This window comes from Alexandromys fortis, unplaced genomic scaffold, assembly GCF_014885135.2.
Source record: "Alexandromys fortis isolate MF-2015 unplaced genomic scaffold, M_Fortis_MF-2015_v1.1 scaffold_6, whole genome shotgun sequence".
Lineage (NCBI taxonomy): Eukaryota > Metazoa > Chordata > Mammalia > Rodentia > Cricetidae > Alexandromys > Alexandromys fortis.
The window spans coordinates 7,560,491-7,579,935 of record NW_026067902.1 but is presented as its reverse complement, the minus strand read 5'-3'; the positions used below and the strand labels follow the sequence as shown (position 1 = coordinate 7,579,935).

The window sequence follows — 19,445 nt, the reverse complement described above, 5'->3', positions numbered from 1 at the left end:
CTGTGGGGTCTGCAAGCTCCCAGATGACATTCTACTGCTGACCTGAAGGCCAGAAGATGCCGAGGTTGGAGTCAGTCATACTCCTTCCTCTAGGTGCGGTCAGCCATTTGGTGGAACCATTGAGGGCTCAGAATATGGCAGAGGCGTCTTTACCTTCTTGTTCCTTTTATTACGTTTCTTTGTTTGGTTTGTGGGGGGTGGTTTATGACAGGCTCTCTTATAACCCGGGCTGGCCTCTAACTCGTGGAAATCTGCCTACCTCAGCACGCCCAGCTACCGTCCGAGTCGACAGGATTAGTGCCTTCCTGGCAGTGGAGCTCGGAGCTTATTTCAGAACTGACATACCGGCTGGCTTCCCTGGTGAGCTTTCTCTAAGGCGCAGGCTTCTCTTCTACCGTTATCTTAACCTTGAGACCACGCAGTCTCCTTGGGCCTTCAGCAGATTCACTTGCTCTGTGTAAGCTAACTCACAGTTCCTGCAAGGGAACAAGGAAGGTGGCATTTGGGGCCATGTTGTTTCTCTAACGCGGATACAGGCTTCAGGCATATGTAAGATAAACAGTAATTTTCTTCAGAATTATGACAGGGAATTTCAGGGGTCAACATCCAGCAGAAAGAGACCTCTGTCCTTCCTCCCATGAGCCCAGGACTGATTCTTCAAGCTGCTGTTTCTGGGTCCAACATTTCAGGATACTTTGAAAACCAGGGCAAGGAATTAGACCTCAGAGGGCCATTGCTGTCCCACATGGTCCCAGGTCACACTTCTGAGACACTGGCTTCTCAAAAAAACAAACAAAAACAAAAATCAAAAAAGTCCCCAAATCATGAAAATAATTTTAAATTTTCCCTTAGGATAAACTGGTTGGTATGTCCATTCAAGGCACCTCTCATACTTAGAAATTAGTAAATTTTCACCCTGATAACTTCCAGCCAGTTCAACCACCCTCCTAGACAGTCACCTCCTCACCTTCCCAGGGACTTCCTTGGCAACCCTCTAGAAGGTGGCCAGTGCTACAGAAATGTCTTATAATATCCATGTTAGTTACTTACACTTTTCATTGCTGTCATCAATACCTGAAAGATAGTTTAATGGAGGAAAAGTTTGCTTTGACTCAGTTTCTAAATTTTCAGTTCATGGTCACTTGGCACCACTGTTGTGGATGTCCTATGGCAAAGATTATGGTGGGAAGGATGTAGTGGGGCAGGCTGCTCATCTCATGGTCAGAAAACAGAGAGACAGACAGGAAAGGGCCAGAAATAAGATAGCACCTCCAAAGACATCCCCAGGGACCTGCCTTCTCCAAGGAAGCCCTACCTCCTAATGGTCCATTCAGTGTGCTTATTAACGGATTAACCCATTGATGAAGTTGGTGTTGACACAGCTCAGTCATTTCTCAATGATTGCAGCCACCAGATAGGGACTAAGCCTCCGACACATGAGTCTGTTGTAACCACACGTCTCAGATTGTTAGAATCTCATTCGTCAGAGCACACTTCATCCCTGATGTGGGATTTTCCTTTGTATGCTATGAATATGTATTATTGTCATTGTTAAATAAAGAAACTGCTTTTGACCAATGGCTTAACAGAACATAGCCAGGCTGGGGAAGATATAGAGAGAGAATAAGTGGATTCAGAGAGAAGCCACGTAGCCGTCCACAGGAGACAGACACCTCTGCTAGAGTCTGCAGAAACTTTGCCAGTAGGCCACAACCTTGTGGTGATGCACAGATTAAAGGAGATGGGTTAGTTTAGGATATGAGAGCAGCTAACAATATGCTTAAAGATATTGGCCAAACAGTATTACAATTAGTACAGACTTCTTGTGTTTGTTTAGTGGTCTAGGCAGTTGGGAACAAACAGGCAGCCTCAGCCAACACATCCCACTAGAGAATTTGATAGCACTTGATTCTGAACTCTGACCCTCAGAGCCAATTTGATTTTAACACAATTTAAATTTTAAGATACGTATACAATATACACGTGATAGAATGTTTCACAGTAAACTATGCTTCAAAAAGCACTCATTACTTAAGGAACTCCATGAACTAAAAGAGAAAGTGAAGAAACAGCAGGGCCGCAGCTTTGGCTCCAAAGAGGGGTCCCAAGCACGGATGTGGGAGGATTACAGGTGTGGAGCAGGATGGTGATGAACCTGGACCACAGCGCTCTGTTGAAGGCTGGATTCTCTCTGTCCCTAGAGTCCACAAAGAAGCCGCTGAAGAAGAGAGCCATACCAAATTCGCCTGCTGTGGGGAAATGAAAACCATCCCCCTTAACTCGGACAGGTGTACGGAATCCTTGAAGGGGTACGGAATCTAGTTGAGTATGAAACATAGAAAGAGGCTCAGGCTGCCTCAGAGGGACTCAGTGGTCAAGATTTAATGGCACAGTCAGCCAGTCAGTGTCAACTGGTGTTTTGTTCCAGGTCCACCAAAGGGCAAGAGGAGAGGAGGCCGAAGATGAAACAGGTCCAGACAAGAGAGGTTGTTGATAGATCCTCTGATCTATCAACCAGGTGGTCTCTCCACAAGTCCACTTGGTTATGCTGCCTTGGATAAGTAGGGCTAGGGTAGGACTTGTGCTTATATTTAATTTCTTACCCTACCTTCTTAATATTGCTTTTGAGTTTAAAGAAAAAAATAAATGTTCCATTTGTTTTCTACAAAAAAAGGAGCTAAATGTAATATATGCAGAATACAGTTTTTATACTTTTTAAATTATTTTTTAATTTTTAATCCTTTAAATTTGTATATTATGTCATAAAAATCGAAGTACAAATCTGTAAATATACATCTATAGATATAGATGTATTTTGTATAAGACAAAGAAATGAAATACACAGGGAAAGTACTCGAAATGTTATTATCAGTGGTGGTTACTGAAGGATCTCTGGCCAGCTGGAGCATGGTGAACAAGGCTCTGGCAGGCCTTGCCCTTCTCCCCCATTCCCTTCGCCTTGCCGAAAGCTATTAGATTATATTCCTAAAGCTAGCCCCGAAGTCTGTTCTCTTATTTGGCCACTTCCTCCTCCTGAGGCTGACTACCATTGTCCAGCTATCAAAGTGTTGAAATCCGGCAATCAAAAGCTCTCTTTGGCTCACCTGAATAACCTGTCCAATTAAAATTAAATACCTCATCCTAACAGGAGGTATCCACCTTTACCAATATAAACCGTCATTTTCCTAAACCGTCTGTCTCCTCTCTAGCCAGAGGCAGTCAGTCCTCTGTCCCACTCCTGGACAAACACCCCTGCCGCCTTCCCTGTTCCCTCCCCTTCTCCCTCGTCCTCTATCTCCTGTCTTTGCCTCTGTCTCAGAACACACATCATCCTGGTCCACAGCCTTCAAGGGTCCTGTCGAGTCCCTGTGCCTTGCTGACATCCAGGAACACCTGTCACTTGCTCAAAGGTGCACCCTTAGTTCTCCCAGAGGCATACTATGGAAACTCTTTGTCATCAGTGTACAGTGGTGCTCAGGAATGCGGTACAGAGGTCACCTTCTCCCTTCAAAAGACTTCCGTGGGTGTCATAGTCACCTCTCCTTGTTAGGACTTCGGCTGTGTTTGGATTATGGCTCACACGTGTGACCTCATCCTAACCACCTAACCAATCTCTCCTTTCCAAACCCGATCTCCAAATACAGTCACATTCTGAGGCCCTAGGGGTTAGAATCTCAACCTAGACGTTCTGTGAGGACACAGTTCAGTGGACACCATCTCTTTGTGGGCATCCCTTAGTGTGCCTTCTGTTCTGTGCGAGTCCTAAGAATCCTCAGAACCGTGTGGGCTTTCCGGGCTTCCCCCAAGAGATCTGGTCTACTCTGTGCCCTTAAACAGCTATAAGTCTCTGCTCAGCATTCACTTTAGGATTGCCAAAGGTGCCACCTGCTTGTGCCCTCCGAAGAACAAACAGAAATGTTTCCATTCTGTATAGAGCTCAACCACTGCACCACGATGATCTGGCACCAAGTGAAAAGTTGCATGTTCAACCAAATTTGTGTAGTTTGCCTGGTGTCTGTGAAGATGCCAAAGCTCTAAGCCAGCGAGTGTTCCTCCCACACAGATAATGTGGCAAACAGTCCTGGCATAAAGCTGGGCTAATTACGAGTTAACATGAAGCAGGGAGTGTTGGCTGTAATTCAGTGGGAGTTGTGGAAAGCTGGCAAGGGCCTCTGCTGTCATGATGCAAAGCCCACCCTGTGGGCATGCCTGCCACCCCGTTCACCAGCACCACTCAGGCAAGGGATGTGCCCTCACACGCTGGAGGCATCCACTCAGCTTCATAATAAAGCTCACCCTTCCAAGGCCCCAACTTCAATGTAGAAGCAAACCTCTTGGAAGATTCCTAAGCCTCCAGGCCCTTTCTGCTGTGCGTCATCCGCCCTGGCTCATTGTGTGCTATGGACCAGAGAACTCAATGAAAGGGAAGCCCAACGGGCATTGGTCTTTTCTCACAATCCAGTCTGAAGACCCTTTCTCTACACACCAGCTTACTAAACTGAATAACGACCCCTTTGAGGGTTCATAACTGAAAGCGGGGGGTGGGAGGGTGGTCATGAAGAAAGTGGAAATAGTACAAGGTTCTTGAATATGCACGGACCAAGAGTTCATTCAGAACCAAGCTAAGATTTTCTGGAGGCAAGCTCTGGGCCTTGGAGGAATGAATGAATGTTGTGTGCTCCGAGGCTGTGGAGGTTGCTTCAGGCCCCAGCACAAGTCCAGCACCTCCTCTTCTCCTCACCCTAAGTGGCCCTTGTAGAGTCTGTTTCCACGCCTCTCTTCCACCTGGTGGAAACCTGCTGTTTTTCCCTCCTGACTTCTCATTCTGTCCAGGCGTTGTTTCTCATGCTCACAAGGAAATTATGCAGGTGAGTGAGGGTGTGCCCCTGTCACACGCTAAGATGTTTGGCAAGCTTGGGCTATGTGAACATCAGTATTGCGAGAGGAGGTTTCGCGTGGGGCTCAGCTTCTTGGAAGCCCACATTGCGTTCCTTCCCTCTCCTCTGCACCTGCTCCCTCCCAGAATCTCTTAAGAATGTGTCCTCCTGCCTGACTCGGGTCTGGGATGATTTGGCCTTTCCTGCACTGACTTTCATACCCGGCCTTCCCCGCTGTGTGTACCCTCACACCTACTTGTCACTTTCATTGGCTGTTGTTCATATCCAGATGCAAAGTCTGACATTTTCTCATGTGGCAGTTAGAGTGAAATGAGGATTTAGCCAATTCTTTAAACTGAGGGCGTCCATGTTGGAAGTGGGTGTCCCGAGGGTGTGCCAGATGCCTCACCAGTGGCCAGAATTCCACTCCTGAGTATTTGCACAACAGAAATGGAAACACTTGTGTTTACCAAGAGACCTACAAAAGAATTTTCATAGCAATAGATTCATTCACAAAAGATGAACAGACAAGTAGATTGTGGTCTGTTTATATAACCAAATCCAGCAGTGAGACTCCAAAGAGCATGTCTCTAAGATGATGATGTTGGTGAATCACACACATACGATGTCAATCAAAAGAAGTCGGCCCTAAAGGAGAGCCTACCATGTGACTTCATCTAGATTCCACACAAAAGACAGGGAAGTCTAGCCTGATATTAAAAGTCAAGACACTGGGTACCACGGAGGATCTGAGTGATAGGAATAACCTATTGCATACATAGATAGAGGTAGAGTTTGTTAAAAATGACTGGATTTTTTATGTGTGTGTGTGTGTACTTTTCTGTATGTTATACTGCAATAAGAGTACTTGAAATAACTTGATTTCTACTTCTTGCCAGATCTAGTCCCAAGAAGTGAACTCCTTGGCATTTTCCTGCCTGGCTCTGCAGTTTGGTAATTCTTTCACAACCAAAGCTAACCTGCAGAGAGAGCTTTGATTTGAGGCTAAGCATTATCACAGACCCAATCTCAGGCACCAGCTTCTATGTTCTTTGCCAATTGCTTTTACTGCCCTAAATGCTTCATTAGTGCTTCTGGTAAGTCAACAATTAGCACGTTAACACTTGCCTATGCATTCAAAGCAGCCATTGCAAACTTACAATGCTTTATACTGTTTCAAGGGAAGGGTGTATTTGGAACGCTGCCCTCCCAAATGTATGCGCCCAACAGCATTTGATGAGCCTTCATTGTAGCAGCCATGACATGGAACCTGTGGCACTTCATGCATGATGTGGAACCAGTTGTCATTGTCAACTGCGGCCTCCCCCAGAGGTGCCCAGAAAGGACAGCAGTGTCTGTGTGAGGCAGAGGGTTCTTCCCATGAGGGAGCAGAGGCAGATGCTCTCCTCTAGTGGGAACTGGAGTGGCACAGGCAGAGCTCATGGCAAACACCTGAGGACCCCCATGAGAGTAAAGACCACCAGGGACGATGACAGTGGCCACAAGACTCTCTTGACATCACAAGCGCCTGTTACAGAGGCCAGGTTCACGCAGCATCTCTCACCCTGCCCCTACCTTAAACCTCTCCAGCACCTAAGCTTCAAGCTTCATTTCCCCCAGCTTCTCTTTCCTCTTTCCTTTTTCCACAAGTTCTCTTGGCCTCTTTGTCTTTCTCTCTTGGTTCTTCTTCCTCTTCTGGTCCACTTGCTTGACTTCCTCTCTCTTTTCTTCCTCTCTGGCTCCCTCTCCCTGGCCCCACCAATAGCCTGGTCTATTCTGCTGGCCATGTTCAATCTTCCAAATGCCTCTGGCTGTTCTCTCCCTCATATGTATAATAAAAGCCTTCTCTTCCATACCTAGGAGCATTCATATTTCATTCAACGCAGACTGCAGATCAAGTTGTCTGCCCACTACTCAAGTTGTCTGAGGCGATAGAATCTCCCAGACTCCATCATGCTTTCTGAAGTATCAGAGACAATGAGAAACATAGAACAAGGGACTTTAAACTGATGGAGGAACCTGGCATTGTCTGCCCCTCCTCTAATCTCCCAACCTTCAGCTGGGAGTCTCCACCTTTCCTGGTCCACTCATTTCTGGGCAGCCCAGAGGTCACCTTAAAATATAATACCCACTCTGGTTCTGCTTTCTATGTCTCCACTATCTCTCTAGCCCCAAAGTCTACTTCACAAGCACCTGCTCCTTCCTGCATGAGGTGGCCAGCAGCCTTTAGTACTCCTTGGGGCGTATCACAATTCTTCTGAGACAGAGCACCAGAGTCTTTGTGGGTGGAAATGTATTAGTTGTTTTATTGTCACTGTGACCAAATACCTGGCACCAATAAAGGGGGAGGATTTATGTTCCTCACAGTTTGAGAGGATGCTGTCCATGGTTTATTTATTGGCCAGTGTCGTGTGACTTTTCCTAAGGAGATGTGAACCAATAGCTATTCACCCCCAAAAGGCCACAATGACAGGACAAAAGAGAGTATCCCACTTGAGTCTAGCTGCGTGAACCAGTGGACTTACTGAGTATGTAAAGGAGTGTAGATAAGGGGTTATCCACAGGAGTATGGATGACTATGGCAGCCACATGACGGGCATTGTGGATTGGGCCTTAAAACCCAATTGAAAAGCAGCTGGTTACAACCTAACCATTGTCACACTAATGAGCATATCTTGCCTGGCATACGGTAATTGAGGACCTAAAATCTATATAGCCAACAGGACCGTTGATGACAATTCTCCCCCAGCAGCCCACAAGGGGCTTTCCGACACTATCAAAGCCAGCCAGCATGGAGGGAACTTCCAGTTCATCCCTATCTTCATTTCTGAAATCCTGAATCCGAAGTGTGCAATGCCTTTAGCAATAGGTACTTACCACCTACTTCTGCAATGCAACCAACAGCAGTGGCAATAGCTTTTCTAGTGTGTGAGACCTTGAGGACCTCTCTGGCCAACAACTCATAGGAATGTCCTTTCCTACTTGCCCAGTGTCTTCATTTAAACTCCTCCTCCTCCTCCTCCTCCTCCTCCTCCTCCTCCTCCTCCTCCTCCTCCTCTTCTTCTTCTTCTTCTTCTTCTTCTTGAATGTTCTTCCAGATGCTTTAAAAAGCTATAGAACTGCCATCATTCATCCCAGAACTTGGGAGGCAGGCCAACCTGGTCTACATAGTGGAGTTCCAGGCCAGCCAAAGCTACATGATGAGACCCTATCTCAAAGAACAAAAGAGAAAGAAAAGAAAAATAAAAAGGAAAAAAAAAGCATAAGACATAAAACATCTCACATTATACAGTGAAATCTTCTTGAGGATGGACAAGATCTCTAAAGGCCACTATCATCCATTCCAGTGATCTTGGGCAGCTAAGGGGGTGCTAAGAACACAATGCTAACATTGCTAGCAAACATGATCTCATCAGCCTGTCGGTTGTTTTTCCTAAAGGACAATCTTGGGGACGGCAGCATGGATGGAAGCCAGGACCCTTTCTAGTTCTCCACATCAGCCGCCTTTCCTGAGCCACCTGACTTCTCATTCTGTGACCCTGGTACTACAGCAGGCTGCTGTCTGTCTGTCTCCTCACTGTTGATGGCCTCAGCAGAGCTCAGGCCAGCTCAGGCCCCAGGTTTTTGCTCTAGCTACTGTGACTGCCTCAGGAGTTAGATCTTTGGTTCTGATATGCTGCGGGCCAGCACCATAGTCTTTGCTTTTCTACTGGCCACACATGGCTGTCAAAAACCGGGCAACTGAAGCCAAGCCGTGGTGGCTTAATTCCAGCACTCAGGAGGCAGAGGCAGGTGGATCTCTAGACTTTGTGGCCAGCCTGGTCTAAAAGAGCTAGTTCTAGAATAGGCTCAAAAAGCCACAGAGGAAACCCTATCTCAAAAAAATGGGAAAAAAAAAGGAAGGAAGGAAGGAAGGAAGGAAGGAAGGAAGGAAGGAAGGAAGGAAGGAAGGAAGGAAGGAAGGAAGGGAGGGAGGGAGGGAGGAAGGGAGGGAAAGAAAGAAAGAAAGAAAGAAAGAAAGAAAGAAAGAAAGAAAGAAAGAAAGAAAGAAAGAAAGAACCTGGGCAACTGGGCAGTTGAACTGGGCAAAGAGGGAGCCACATAGACTGCATAGTCAGGGGAGTTAACCCCTCACCACCAGCCCAAACCTTTTCATCTGCCTTGTTTTATTGTTCATGCATTCTGTGAACTGCTTCTCAGACTTTAGAACCTTCCAGGTGCTGCCAACACTCTCTGTTAATTCTCTCTTGGAAAACTCCAGCTTGACACACACATCACCACCTTTGCCTTTGAGTGGCCCTGACAGACCCCTTTTCTGATTTGTCCTTCTCTCAACCCCTCCTGAGTTCCGTTCATGAATCTGTTTGTGAGCTGCTCTAAACCATTTGGCTCCACCAAGTTTCTCCTGCCTTATAAAGATCATGCTTCACCATGGGTCTCTGCAAAGCCACTGAAGGCCCATACCATTCCCTGGGTCCCCGCTGAACCAGTCTCTCTCTCAACTCTCTCCTGTGACTCCAGCCCTATCTAGTTTAGTGAACCGCCATCAACCAGCACCCTCCTATACTCAGTTCCCGACAATGCCTGTCCTCCTTGGATTGTCTGTCAGTCCCTGACGTTTGTGGGGAACCTCATAAAGCAATAATTAAGAGTTCCTGACTGCTCATAGGAGCCGTCCCGTTGGATCCTGGTTTCCCTTGTATTGCTTCCGTCTCTGCAGCCTTTCTCTCAAGGAGGGCTGGACAGCCATGTTAGCCAGTTTCCTATTTCTGTGGCACTCAGTGGATCCACCCCCACACCCCTTGGCCTCACAGACCAGGCTGTGATGCTTACAGAGCTTGTTTAAAAGTCCTTCCAGCCCAAGCAGTCACATAGTGTTTGGTACGAGGTCATGATTAATGTTCACCTATATGCTGGACCACAGATATTCCCCTCCTTTGTATGAAAGGTCAGTCCCAAGGGTATCTTTTATCAGTTTCACCTGTTCTTCTCCTCCTTGTTATCCAGCTGCTCTCCCGGGCCCCAAGGACTCTTTAGTCTGATTCATGTGGTGTATGTCATTGGCAAGAACATGGAGGACACTTCATTTGCATACTCAGGGGTAACAGGAGAAGGAACTTTATGAGGTCACGTAGAAAGTCAAGTCCACGTAAGGACTTCTTATCTGACTGGGTAGTCAGATAAGCAACCAGTCCCTGTAGCCTTGGAGACCCGTGACCTTCTCAGTTGCTCTGTGAAAGGGCACGTCTACACTTGGGATCTGCTTGGTCAAGGCCAGGGAGCAATCGTGTGGCTCTCAGAATGAGAAAATCTGGGTTTGGGGCATGCTTCAACCCCTTCTTAGCTTCACGAAGCCACTCCTCCTCGACCCATCTTTGATTCTGTCAGTCCCTGTTCATGGACCGACTGTGTGGTGTGACTTTTCCCGAGGAGGCACAAATGAATGACAATGTCTATAACAGAGAGGTCCCGGATGATAGACTCAAGAAACAACTCCACTCCGGTCTAGCTCGGTGCACCGGTGAGTTTATCAAGGCGGCTTACTGGAATAAGAGTACGAGCCCGCAGGACTGACTGAAAGGAAGCTGCCTCACCATGAAGCCCCTCCAGAGGCATAGGAGACAACTGGAGTTCCTTACACCATTAAAGCTGGTGGGTCCCCTGGTAACTTGTGCCCAGCAATCATATATCCTGGGGAGGGGGAGAATATCCTTTAGGTTTCAGCTTTCTGGGTCTTGTAAGTTTTGATTAGTCCCCAAATCCTAGCCAGCTTCCCTCTCTCTTCCTGGTAGGGAAAGTTTCGGTTTGGAGGAGCTTGCTACACCGCAGCTGGATTCTCTGGTGCGAGCCCCCTCACCTCGCTGTAGAGGGGAAGAGAGAAGAGGACCAAGTGGCCAAGGCAAGATGAAGTTCCCTAGGGCTCTTCTTCCAACCAGGCCTGCCTTGTGTCATTCCACCTTCAGCTATAATGCGAGTCCACCAATGGCGGAGCCCTCGGGATCTGACCAGCACTGCAAATGTTCTCACAGACAGCCAGGAGGTGACTTCACCAGTCCCTCGAGTGTTTGTTTCCCAATGCGATAAATTTGACAATCAAATTTAACCACAACAAGGAAGTTCTAGGTGAAGGTGCCAGCAGGTCCGCGCCTGCTCTCTGGTTCATAGGTCTTTGCTTGTTTCCCCTGACAGAAGCAATGAGGGGCTTCCCAGTCTCTCTACAAGGACACGAATTTCACCCATGGGGAGTCTTCCTTCGTGATCTCTTAATGTCTCCCCATCTGGGAGACTAGGATCTCTCTCTCCCCCCCCTTCCCTCCCTCCCCTCTTTTCCTCCCTCCCTCCCTTCCTGGATGCATTAAAGATGGAGCTTGGCTAACCCATTCTATTCTCTTCCTTGGCATGAATGCAGGGAATGATCTTCCTGCACAGGAACCTTTTGATGTAGAGTTTATTTCACATGGGAGGTTGTGTCTAGATGGTCACCATTTACTTTTCAGTGTTCCTAACTAATCCAAGACCTAAGCAAACTGAAGAAGTTATCAAACAAATATCCACTCGTGCATACTAGAGGTCTCCCTTTTCCCTGTCACTTAAATTTCCGATATTTGTACATTCACAGGATGTGTGCCACAGCCCCCGGGGTCCCGGAGCGCCCACATCCCAGGGTGGTCCATGACACGCTGGTGGCTCTCACACCACTATCCGTGTGGGGAGACAATGAATGCCCTTGGCCCTGGTCTCTCTAGCCCTGTAAAGAAGCCTCCCTCTTGCTCACTTGCTTCCTGTCCTTTAGGGCTGGCTGTGGCCGTCTGTGAGACAGGGCTGGCTGTGGCCATCTGTGAGACAGGGCTGGCCGTGCAGGCTCCACGGCTGGCTCACACTTTTCTTGTCTTTTTGGCTGCTGGCAGAGCTCCTCCTCCTTCTCCATCCAGCATGTTCTGTCCTCCACACGTCTTGGTGGCTTTGAGAAGGGCTCTTTGTTCACTATCAAGGGAAATCTGTAGTCTCTTCAGTTTGGAAGTTGCCTCCTACCATACTCTGGCAAAGCCCGTCTCAGAAAAGGACTAAAGAGCCGAGGGAGGTGGGCACCCATGGGGACGGGAGGCGGGCAGCCACAGGGTCGGTACCCATATGGAAGGATTAGCCCCCAGATTGCATTGCTGCTTGGGCCTGTCTGAGCCTATGATCTGGCCAGTACAGAATTGATAGACTAGAAGATTCTGGGTCCTTCTGCCCCAAACCCTAATTATGTCCTTATACATGTATATAACCAACAAAATCTCAGGGATTATTGCCTTTGGGTAGTAAAATATTAGAAGTGGTTTTATTGGGGGGATCATTTGGTTGGTTTTGGTTCTCTGTATTTTGCAAATAATCTACACAAGGATTTTTTTTTTTGATTTATTTATTATGTGTACAGCCTTCCATGTGTGCTCACATGCCAGAAGGGGGCACCAGGTCTCATTATAGATGGCTGTGAGCCACCATGTGGTTGCTGGGAATTGAACTCAGGACCTCTGGAAGAGCAGTCCATGCTCTTAACCACTGAGCCATCTCTCCAGCCCCTACACAAGGATTTTAATGGAGGTGTTTGTCGTGTGTGTTCACATGCACAGTTTTGTAAGTCTATAAAGAAATGCAAACATTTTTTAAAAGAGGAAATGAAACAAATTTTTAAAGTCAAACAAACAAAGGCAAGGGATGGGTTTGCAGCTGGAAATCCTCAATCCAAGGACAGTAGCTCTGCAGGGGCAGCCTGAGTTCACAGCCAGGCTGGAAACCTTTGTACATTCTTCTGGCGCCACCTGCTGACTTTTACAGGAAAGGCAGCTTAATTTAGTATGCAAAGGAACCCGGACTGGAGAGGCAGGAAACAGCAGTGGGATACATTGTGTATACAATCTCACCTGTCCTCACCTACAGAACTCACTTTTAATTTTGCTTTTCCATCGTGATCATAACACGAACATTCTGGAAAGTCTCAGTGTTTAAGGCCTTGGAACAGTCACCCATACCTAGCCTCCCGCCATTGTGTGGATGCAATGATTCTAGGACCTCCTCCTCAACTGTGCCTGAGCATGGGTGGTAGTAAAGGCCTCAAGGGAAAACATTTTTAGGGTCATCATCTGTGCAAAGCTGGTTTCTGCTGCATCTAGCTCTACCTCCCTACGGGTCTGTAGCCTAATGGCCTTGGGGCTAACCTTGACCCTCAAGTATCCCTAGGGACCCCAAACAGCTCAGAGTTCTGGGAAATCCTCACGTTTGTCTCTACTCACTCAGTCTGGCTTTCCCATCTAAGCAGGAGAAGCCTAGCAACTCTTCCATCTGTATGGGCTCCAGCTACAGGGTATGGGGATACAGGCAAAAGCCAGTCCTTCTTAATTGTCCCTTTCCTTGCAGGCTGCATGAAAGAGGCCCCTTGTGGAGGCTTGTCTTAAGTGTCAGGACAACAGGTGTGTCCAGAAGGCTTCCTTAAGCCCCCTTGGCTGTAGGCAATGGAAACCACCCAAGCTATAAATCTGAATATTGTTCTCAGGTCTTTTTTTTTTTTAACTTTTTTAACTTCAAGATCTTCACGTGGTTTTATCAGGGAAGAGACTTTAATCTTCAAGGATGGAGGAGTGACCAGGGAGCCCTTGATTGGTCCTGCTGCGGAGGGAAGGGCTGCCCAGTGGAGAGGCCCCCTCCCCCAGCAGTGCCTATATAGCTGAGTGGTGGCCTGGAGAAAGTGTTCCGGAGAAGTGTGGATTCCTGGCTCCAGACATTACAGTAGCAGAGAACGGAGGTATGTGGCAGGGGTTTCCCAGGCCCAGCAGTGGCTTGTGACTTCCCTTCCTGTCGCCGGGTCTCAGGCAGGGAAGCTATGAGGGCCCCATCCTAGCTGCCTCTGTCTGCATTCCTATGCTGTGGTGCTACCTCGGGGCCAACTGGCGGGATTTTTGTTCCTGCTTTTAAGCCCTTATCTGTAAAAACTAAGTCCTTTCTCAAGAAATCTGTGCTTTTATTTTTTAAAAATATTTGACTCACTCTTAGACATTTTCCATGATATCACTTTTAAGATTTCTCCTATTATGGTATGGGTGGATATCATGGGATATCCTATGTGGGGATATCATGGGGGTACAGCCCCTATGTGGAAGATCAATAAATATTAACTCCCTACTTGGACCTCTCTGGGAAAAAGTTGATTTGAGTTCGTTGTGATTGAGGTGGGAGGTGCTGGAGGCTGGATACTTTAGCTGCCCAAGGGCTGAGACCCACAAGGATGTGCCGGCAAGGATGGGGCCGTGAGGTCCCTCTGCATCCTCCAGAGGTGACTGGGTAGGTATGGTCTACTTAGGCTGGGATGGGCTTGTGTCTTTGCTTATTGTTTGTACAATAAGCACCAGTATTACCCCCAGAGTTACACACTCCAACAGAAGTATCGAGCCTGTCTGGGGATGCTCTATAGAGAGCGATGGAGACATGCCTGCTCTGGCCCTCCAGGGACCCACAGTCATTCTTCATCTAGGTGACAGCCTGACCCACTGTGCTGTAGGAATCTCTCTATGTCCCTGATCACCACAGACAAGATCTTGGTGCTGGAACACTCTGAGGTTGGTTTCCACAGTGACTAGCTTCGGGAGCAAGATGTCACAGCTGATACAGCTGGTGACGATGGGGGTGGGGGGGGAAGCTTCTGAGATCAGCAGCTCTTTGGACCTGGGGATAACCTTGGCAGTCTCCCAAGTCTTGCTAACATTCCTTTCCTCTAATGAAGGAGTTCTCAACCTTCTTAATGCTGCGACCCTTTACTTTAGTGCTTTTTGCCGTGATGACCCCCAGCCATAAAATGATTTTATTGCTACTTCATAACTCTAATTTTGCTACTGTTATGAAATGCAGTGTGAATAAGTGATAGGCAGTAAGTATATCTGATGTGTGAGCCCAGAGGGCTCGAGACCCACAGGCTGAGAACCATTGCTCTAATGTCTCTTGAAATCCCTTAATGGCCCTGATTTCTGTTGAGTTAGGAGTCGTCATGCCCCCCCCCCCCCCCCCCCAGCAACACAAACCATCAGCAGTACCTGCCTCTGGCTTCCTCATGGGCAGTGGGACAGTTAATGGTGTCTGCTCTCAGTATCAATGTTGAATTCAAGTTGGCCACTTACTACGTACGGTACAGTTCTGGGCAAATTACTTGGTATCTCTGAATCCCAGAACTTCTTACAAAAATTAAATAAAAGTACTTTCTCCTTGTAAGAATTAGATCATATCACAGAAGGACTCGAAATAGCAGCTGACATTTAATAAGTGTGTAACTAAAAGCTATTAGGATGAGCACATTGTCCCCTGGGCGAGATTGGGAAAGCCTCCAACAACACATTTTGATGGTGATGTAGGAGACCCAGACCCGAGGCTCTGCAGAGATGGCTGTGTCTGTTCTCCCTTTCCCCTCCAACTTGGCCTCCTCCTCTCACTGATCCCGTTAGAACCAGCAGCTGGTTTCTTAGAGGAGACAGTGGAATGGATCTGGACCAGTGCCAACTCAGGGAAATCAATAGGAAGTAAGGAAGACTGAAAACACAGCCTAGATCAGGTCCTTTGGTTCCAACTCTTACCTCCTAGGGGTTGTTGACTTGAAAGACCTGGGCAGCACAAGGGAAAGCTACCTACATGGTGCATCTGTTTTCCTACGCATGGTTAACAGCTTGCAAATAGCCGTGTGCAGCTTCTCTTTTGCCCCAAACAGTGAAGAACAGACCAAGTGGAGCAATCCCTGGGCAAAAAAAAAAAAAAAAAAAAAAAAAAAAAAAAAAAAAAAAAAAAAAAAAAAAAAAAAAGAGATCTGGTAATAAAGTTGACCCAGGTGGCCTGTGCGTGAGACATCATTATGAGCTGAGGCTTCCTTTAAATCTGTCACCTCTTGGAGGGCGGGAGTCCGAGGCCTGTGGGGAGGATAACAGCCCAGTCTTTCCCTTGCAGATTCTGACGCCATGAAGAAGCACCTGGGCACATGGGGGCTGGCGGTCCTCTGCATGCTGCTAGCCAGCCACCTCTCCGCGGTCAAGGCAAGGGGCATAAAACACAGGTTCAAGTGGAACCGGAAGGCCCTGCCCAGCAGCAACCAGATCACCGAGGCCCGTGTGGCTGAGAACCGCCCAGGAGCTTTCATCAAGCAAGGCCGGAAGCTGGACATCGACTTCGGAGCAGAGGGCAACAGATACTACGCGGCCAACTACTGGCAGTTCCCGGATGGGATCCACTACGAAGGCTGCTCTGACGCCAATGTGACCAAGGAGATGCTGGTGGCCAGCTGCATCAACGCCACCCAGGCGGCCAACCAGGCTGAGTTCTCCCGGGAGAAGCAGGATAGCAAGCTCCATCAGCGAGTCCTCTGGCGGCTGATCAAAGAGATCTGCTCCACCAAGCACTGTGAATTCTGGCTGGAACGGGGAGCTGCGCTGAGGGTCACTGTGGACCAACCAGCAATGGTCTGCCTGTTGGGTTTCATTTGGTTCATTGTAAAATAAACAATGAGGCTAGCAGCCACAGAGGTGAACTGGTGGGCAAAGGTGGACAGTGGTACCCTAGTTCTCACTCTCTAGCCCCCACGTGTCATGAAGGTACCAGCGTGTAGCAATTCATGGCATTTCAAAAGTCCCTCCCAAGTACGCGTCCTCCCAACCATGTGTTTAATACGGTGTTTCAGTGCTTTTGCAACTCCGCTAGGTGATAGACCAGGGAAAGAACACAGAAACCGTGCTGCGCACTGCACCTCATCTCCCAGCTCGTGGAGGTAGCCAGGAAAACTAGGCTTTCCGTTGCTGAAGTCAACCCCCCCCCCCAATACAGACAGGAAGCAGCAGAGCCGGGGTTCTCCTGGTCTGTCTCCCCTCAGGTTTTCTGCTCTGTGTAGCCCAGAGCTATCTCATGATCGCTTCCGGACTCACAGGTCCAAGTCCGGGTTTGTGTGTGGAGTGGGAGTCCCTGAGCAGCAACTATGCACCTTGACACCTTCCAGTAAGACTGAAATATTACAAAGACGTTAAACTAAGTAGGCCACTACACTAGACAAAGGTTCAGAAATCAAACTGCGGGGAAATATGCCACTCACCTCCCAGAGAGCAAGTTCGGGGCAGGCTGTGTTTGTGGTGCCGAGATTCTAGTCCACAAGGATTGGTGTTTGCTGCTCTGGTCCCTGCAATGATCTGCAGAGTTAATGAACCCCTTGTAAATGACATGTTTGCGGCTTTGTTTTTTATTTCTTTGCTCTGTTTTTCTAGATGGGAATCTCTCTAGGTAACCCGGGTTGGCCTCAAACTCACAGTCTTCTGGCCTCTGCCTCCTGAATGCTGGGATTGCAGGCATGCCGCCAAGCCCAGATGCTTGTTTACTTCTGATGCCCCCCTGGTCCTGTGGGTGTGTTCTTAGGTATCCTGTGAGCATCTTTAAATACACTCCCTTTGTACAGAGTTCTTCGTAAGCTATCAGTTTTTGAAATCACTTTGGTAAGGGTTAGTCTCCGTGAATCATTTAATACTCCAAAAATATAATTACTGGTCAAAGAGCTTAAGGGAATGGTATTTTTCAAGAGACTCAATAAAGAATTTGTCATCACAGGAATCGATATACTGTTCTACCACTCTGAAGGTAAATATATATTAAAATATGACTATTATTTAAAATTTTTAAAAATCTAACTCTTTTAGTTTCTTTCACAGGCCCTCCTCCCCTTTTGGGGCCCCCGGGATTTGCTGAGTATCGGGGTGTATTATCTTTTAAAAGGAGCAACATCTGTGAGGAGGGGTGGGGTGGGGAACACACGTGTATTGTCAAAGGGTTCATCCGCAGCACTTCAGAACAACGTGACCACTGATATCAGCACCTCGTGTGCCCAGTTCCCACTGCTATCGGGTCTTCTCAAGGACACCTCTGGGGAGCTTCCCGTGGTAACGGGGTGTGAGGCGGAGAGCCCAAGGACACACAGCCTTCCACTGGACATTCAACCAGTGGTCAGACAGCGCAGAGAAACCAGCCTGCGGCAGCAGTGCCCTGCCAGCCCAACACGCCTCCTCGGCTCCCACTGTCGACTAATCCTAAACCAGAGAGCAAGGAGAAGCCCTGAACACATGCCATCTTCACTATCGGGTAATAAAGAAAGAATGGTTCTTAGACGGTGGTGTTGGTGTGCCGTCAACTCCTGGCTCAAGGCTTAGTTATCAGGGTGGGCACACAAAGCTGATGGCAATCAACTTCCTTCTGATATTAAAAGCTCAGACTGGACGTAGTCCGTGTTCCGTGATCACTGTGTCCTCTCATGCCGTTGGTTGTAACACCAGCGCACTGAATCGCGACAGTTCACATGTGATCTGATTGCAAATTTTGCTTCTTTATTTTTTAGCCAAGACGCCCTTGCTCTCCCTGCTCAGAATGAGAACCTTCGAGTCTGGCTTTGTCTTCGCCGAGAGTTTACTTACTGGCTCCCCATTAAGAACAGGGCCCCTTAAGGCACTTCTAGATTATTCTGGTAGTGACTTGACAACATGAACGATTTTACCAACCATTGCTTTCTTATCCCTTCCATGTGTTACCAAGTTAGGGTGTGTGTGTGTGTGTGTGTGTGTGTGTGTGTGTGTGTGTGTGTGTTGTAGACCTGCTGCACAAACTGGAGCAGAGCGGAAAGCAGCTGTGCTTCAGGTCCAATTCTGTCAGTGCTGTCTGCCCTTCTCACTCCCTGGTCCTTTACTCATTCGCAAATGCAAATGCAGAAATTTGCAGTCCTAATGGAGGCGCTGGATACCAGAAAGCTTTCTTTAACCTCAGTTGTTGCTTTCTGTCCATTTTTAAATGACTTTTGTTTTCCTGTTTCTCCAGCCCCACCCTCTCCTTTCTACCCTGGTTTGAGGTGTGAACCCCTTTGCTGTTTTAAATATAAAGACAACGGTTTTGATTTTGCTTCGTTACAACCTTTAAAACACTACAACCTTGTGTGTGATTTTGTTTCTCTGCAGTTTACCTTCCTGACTAATAGACTGCCATTGAGTCCCCGGACCGATATCTAACTAGGTAACATGCCCTTCTGGGCGACCGTGAGACGTCCCACAGTACAGATGTGCTATGACTAACTTAACAATTTCCTTGTTGGTAGAACTTCAAGTTGTTCTCATCTGGCAAACAATAAACACCTCATACAGACAGTCGCAGGCCTGGTCGTTTTATTTCTGTAGAAAAGATTTGCTCCCACAAAACCCTAAAACACAGCAGGTCTGTAACTCAAACTTTCCTTGGTATCCCCTGTTGTGTGGGGAAATAGCTAGTGATGCCCGCTGACCCAGCATCATGAGAATGATCTCTTTGAAGTGTGAGAAACTGATGTTCCCTCCAACACTGTTTCTGCATCTGCTGTCCTCGGCAGATGGTACACAAAAGCTTCCTGAGGACCGGGAGGAACATTCAGACAGCATGAAACTATCAGCATTGTCTACTCCAGACCTGATCCTTGGCTCAAAACACGAGGAAGGGAAACCTGAAAATTAGGCAGTGGGCCTTCCACTCCAAGAACAGTGTCTGGGGACTCCACCTCCA

The 19,445-nt window shown here is 47.8% G+C and overlaps 1 protein-coding gene across 2 annotated transcripts; it reads left to right on the top strand.

Moving 5' to 3' along the window:
* Positions 1–13,609: 13,609 nt before the first annotated feature.
* On the top strand, positions 13,610–18,955 carry Prnd (prion like protein doppel). 2 transcript variants are annotated; one of them, XM_050134114.1, is made up of 2 exons: positions 13,610–13,662; positions 15,843–18,955. In XM_050134114.1, exon 2 carries the CDS (start codon positions 15,854–15,856, stop codon positions 16,388–16,390), a length of 537 nt encoding a protein of 178 aa, XP_049990071.1. In that variant the 5' UTR covers positions 13,610–13,662; positions 15,843–15,853; the 3' UTR covers positions 16,391–18,955. The 2 variants fall into 2 exon arrangements, with proteins under 2 accessions (XP_049990071.1, XP_049990072.1); XM_050134115.1 differs by lacking the exon at positions 13,610–13,662 and adding an exon at positions 14,395–14,473.
* The last annotated feature ends 490 nt before the right edge of the window (positions 18,956–19,445 follow it).

Bases quoted from the DNA above. Each gene is read 5' to 3' on its own strand.
- Prnd (XM_050134114.1), top strand. From the start codon at position 15,854: ATGAAGAAGCACCTGGGCACATGGGGGCTGGCGGTCCTCTGCATGCTG.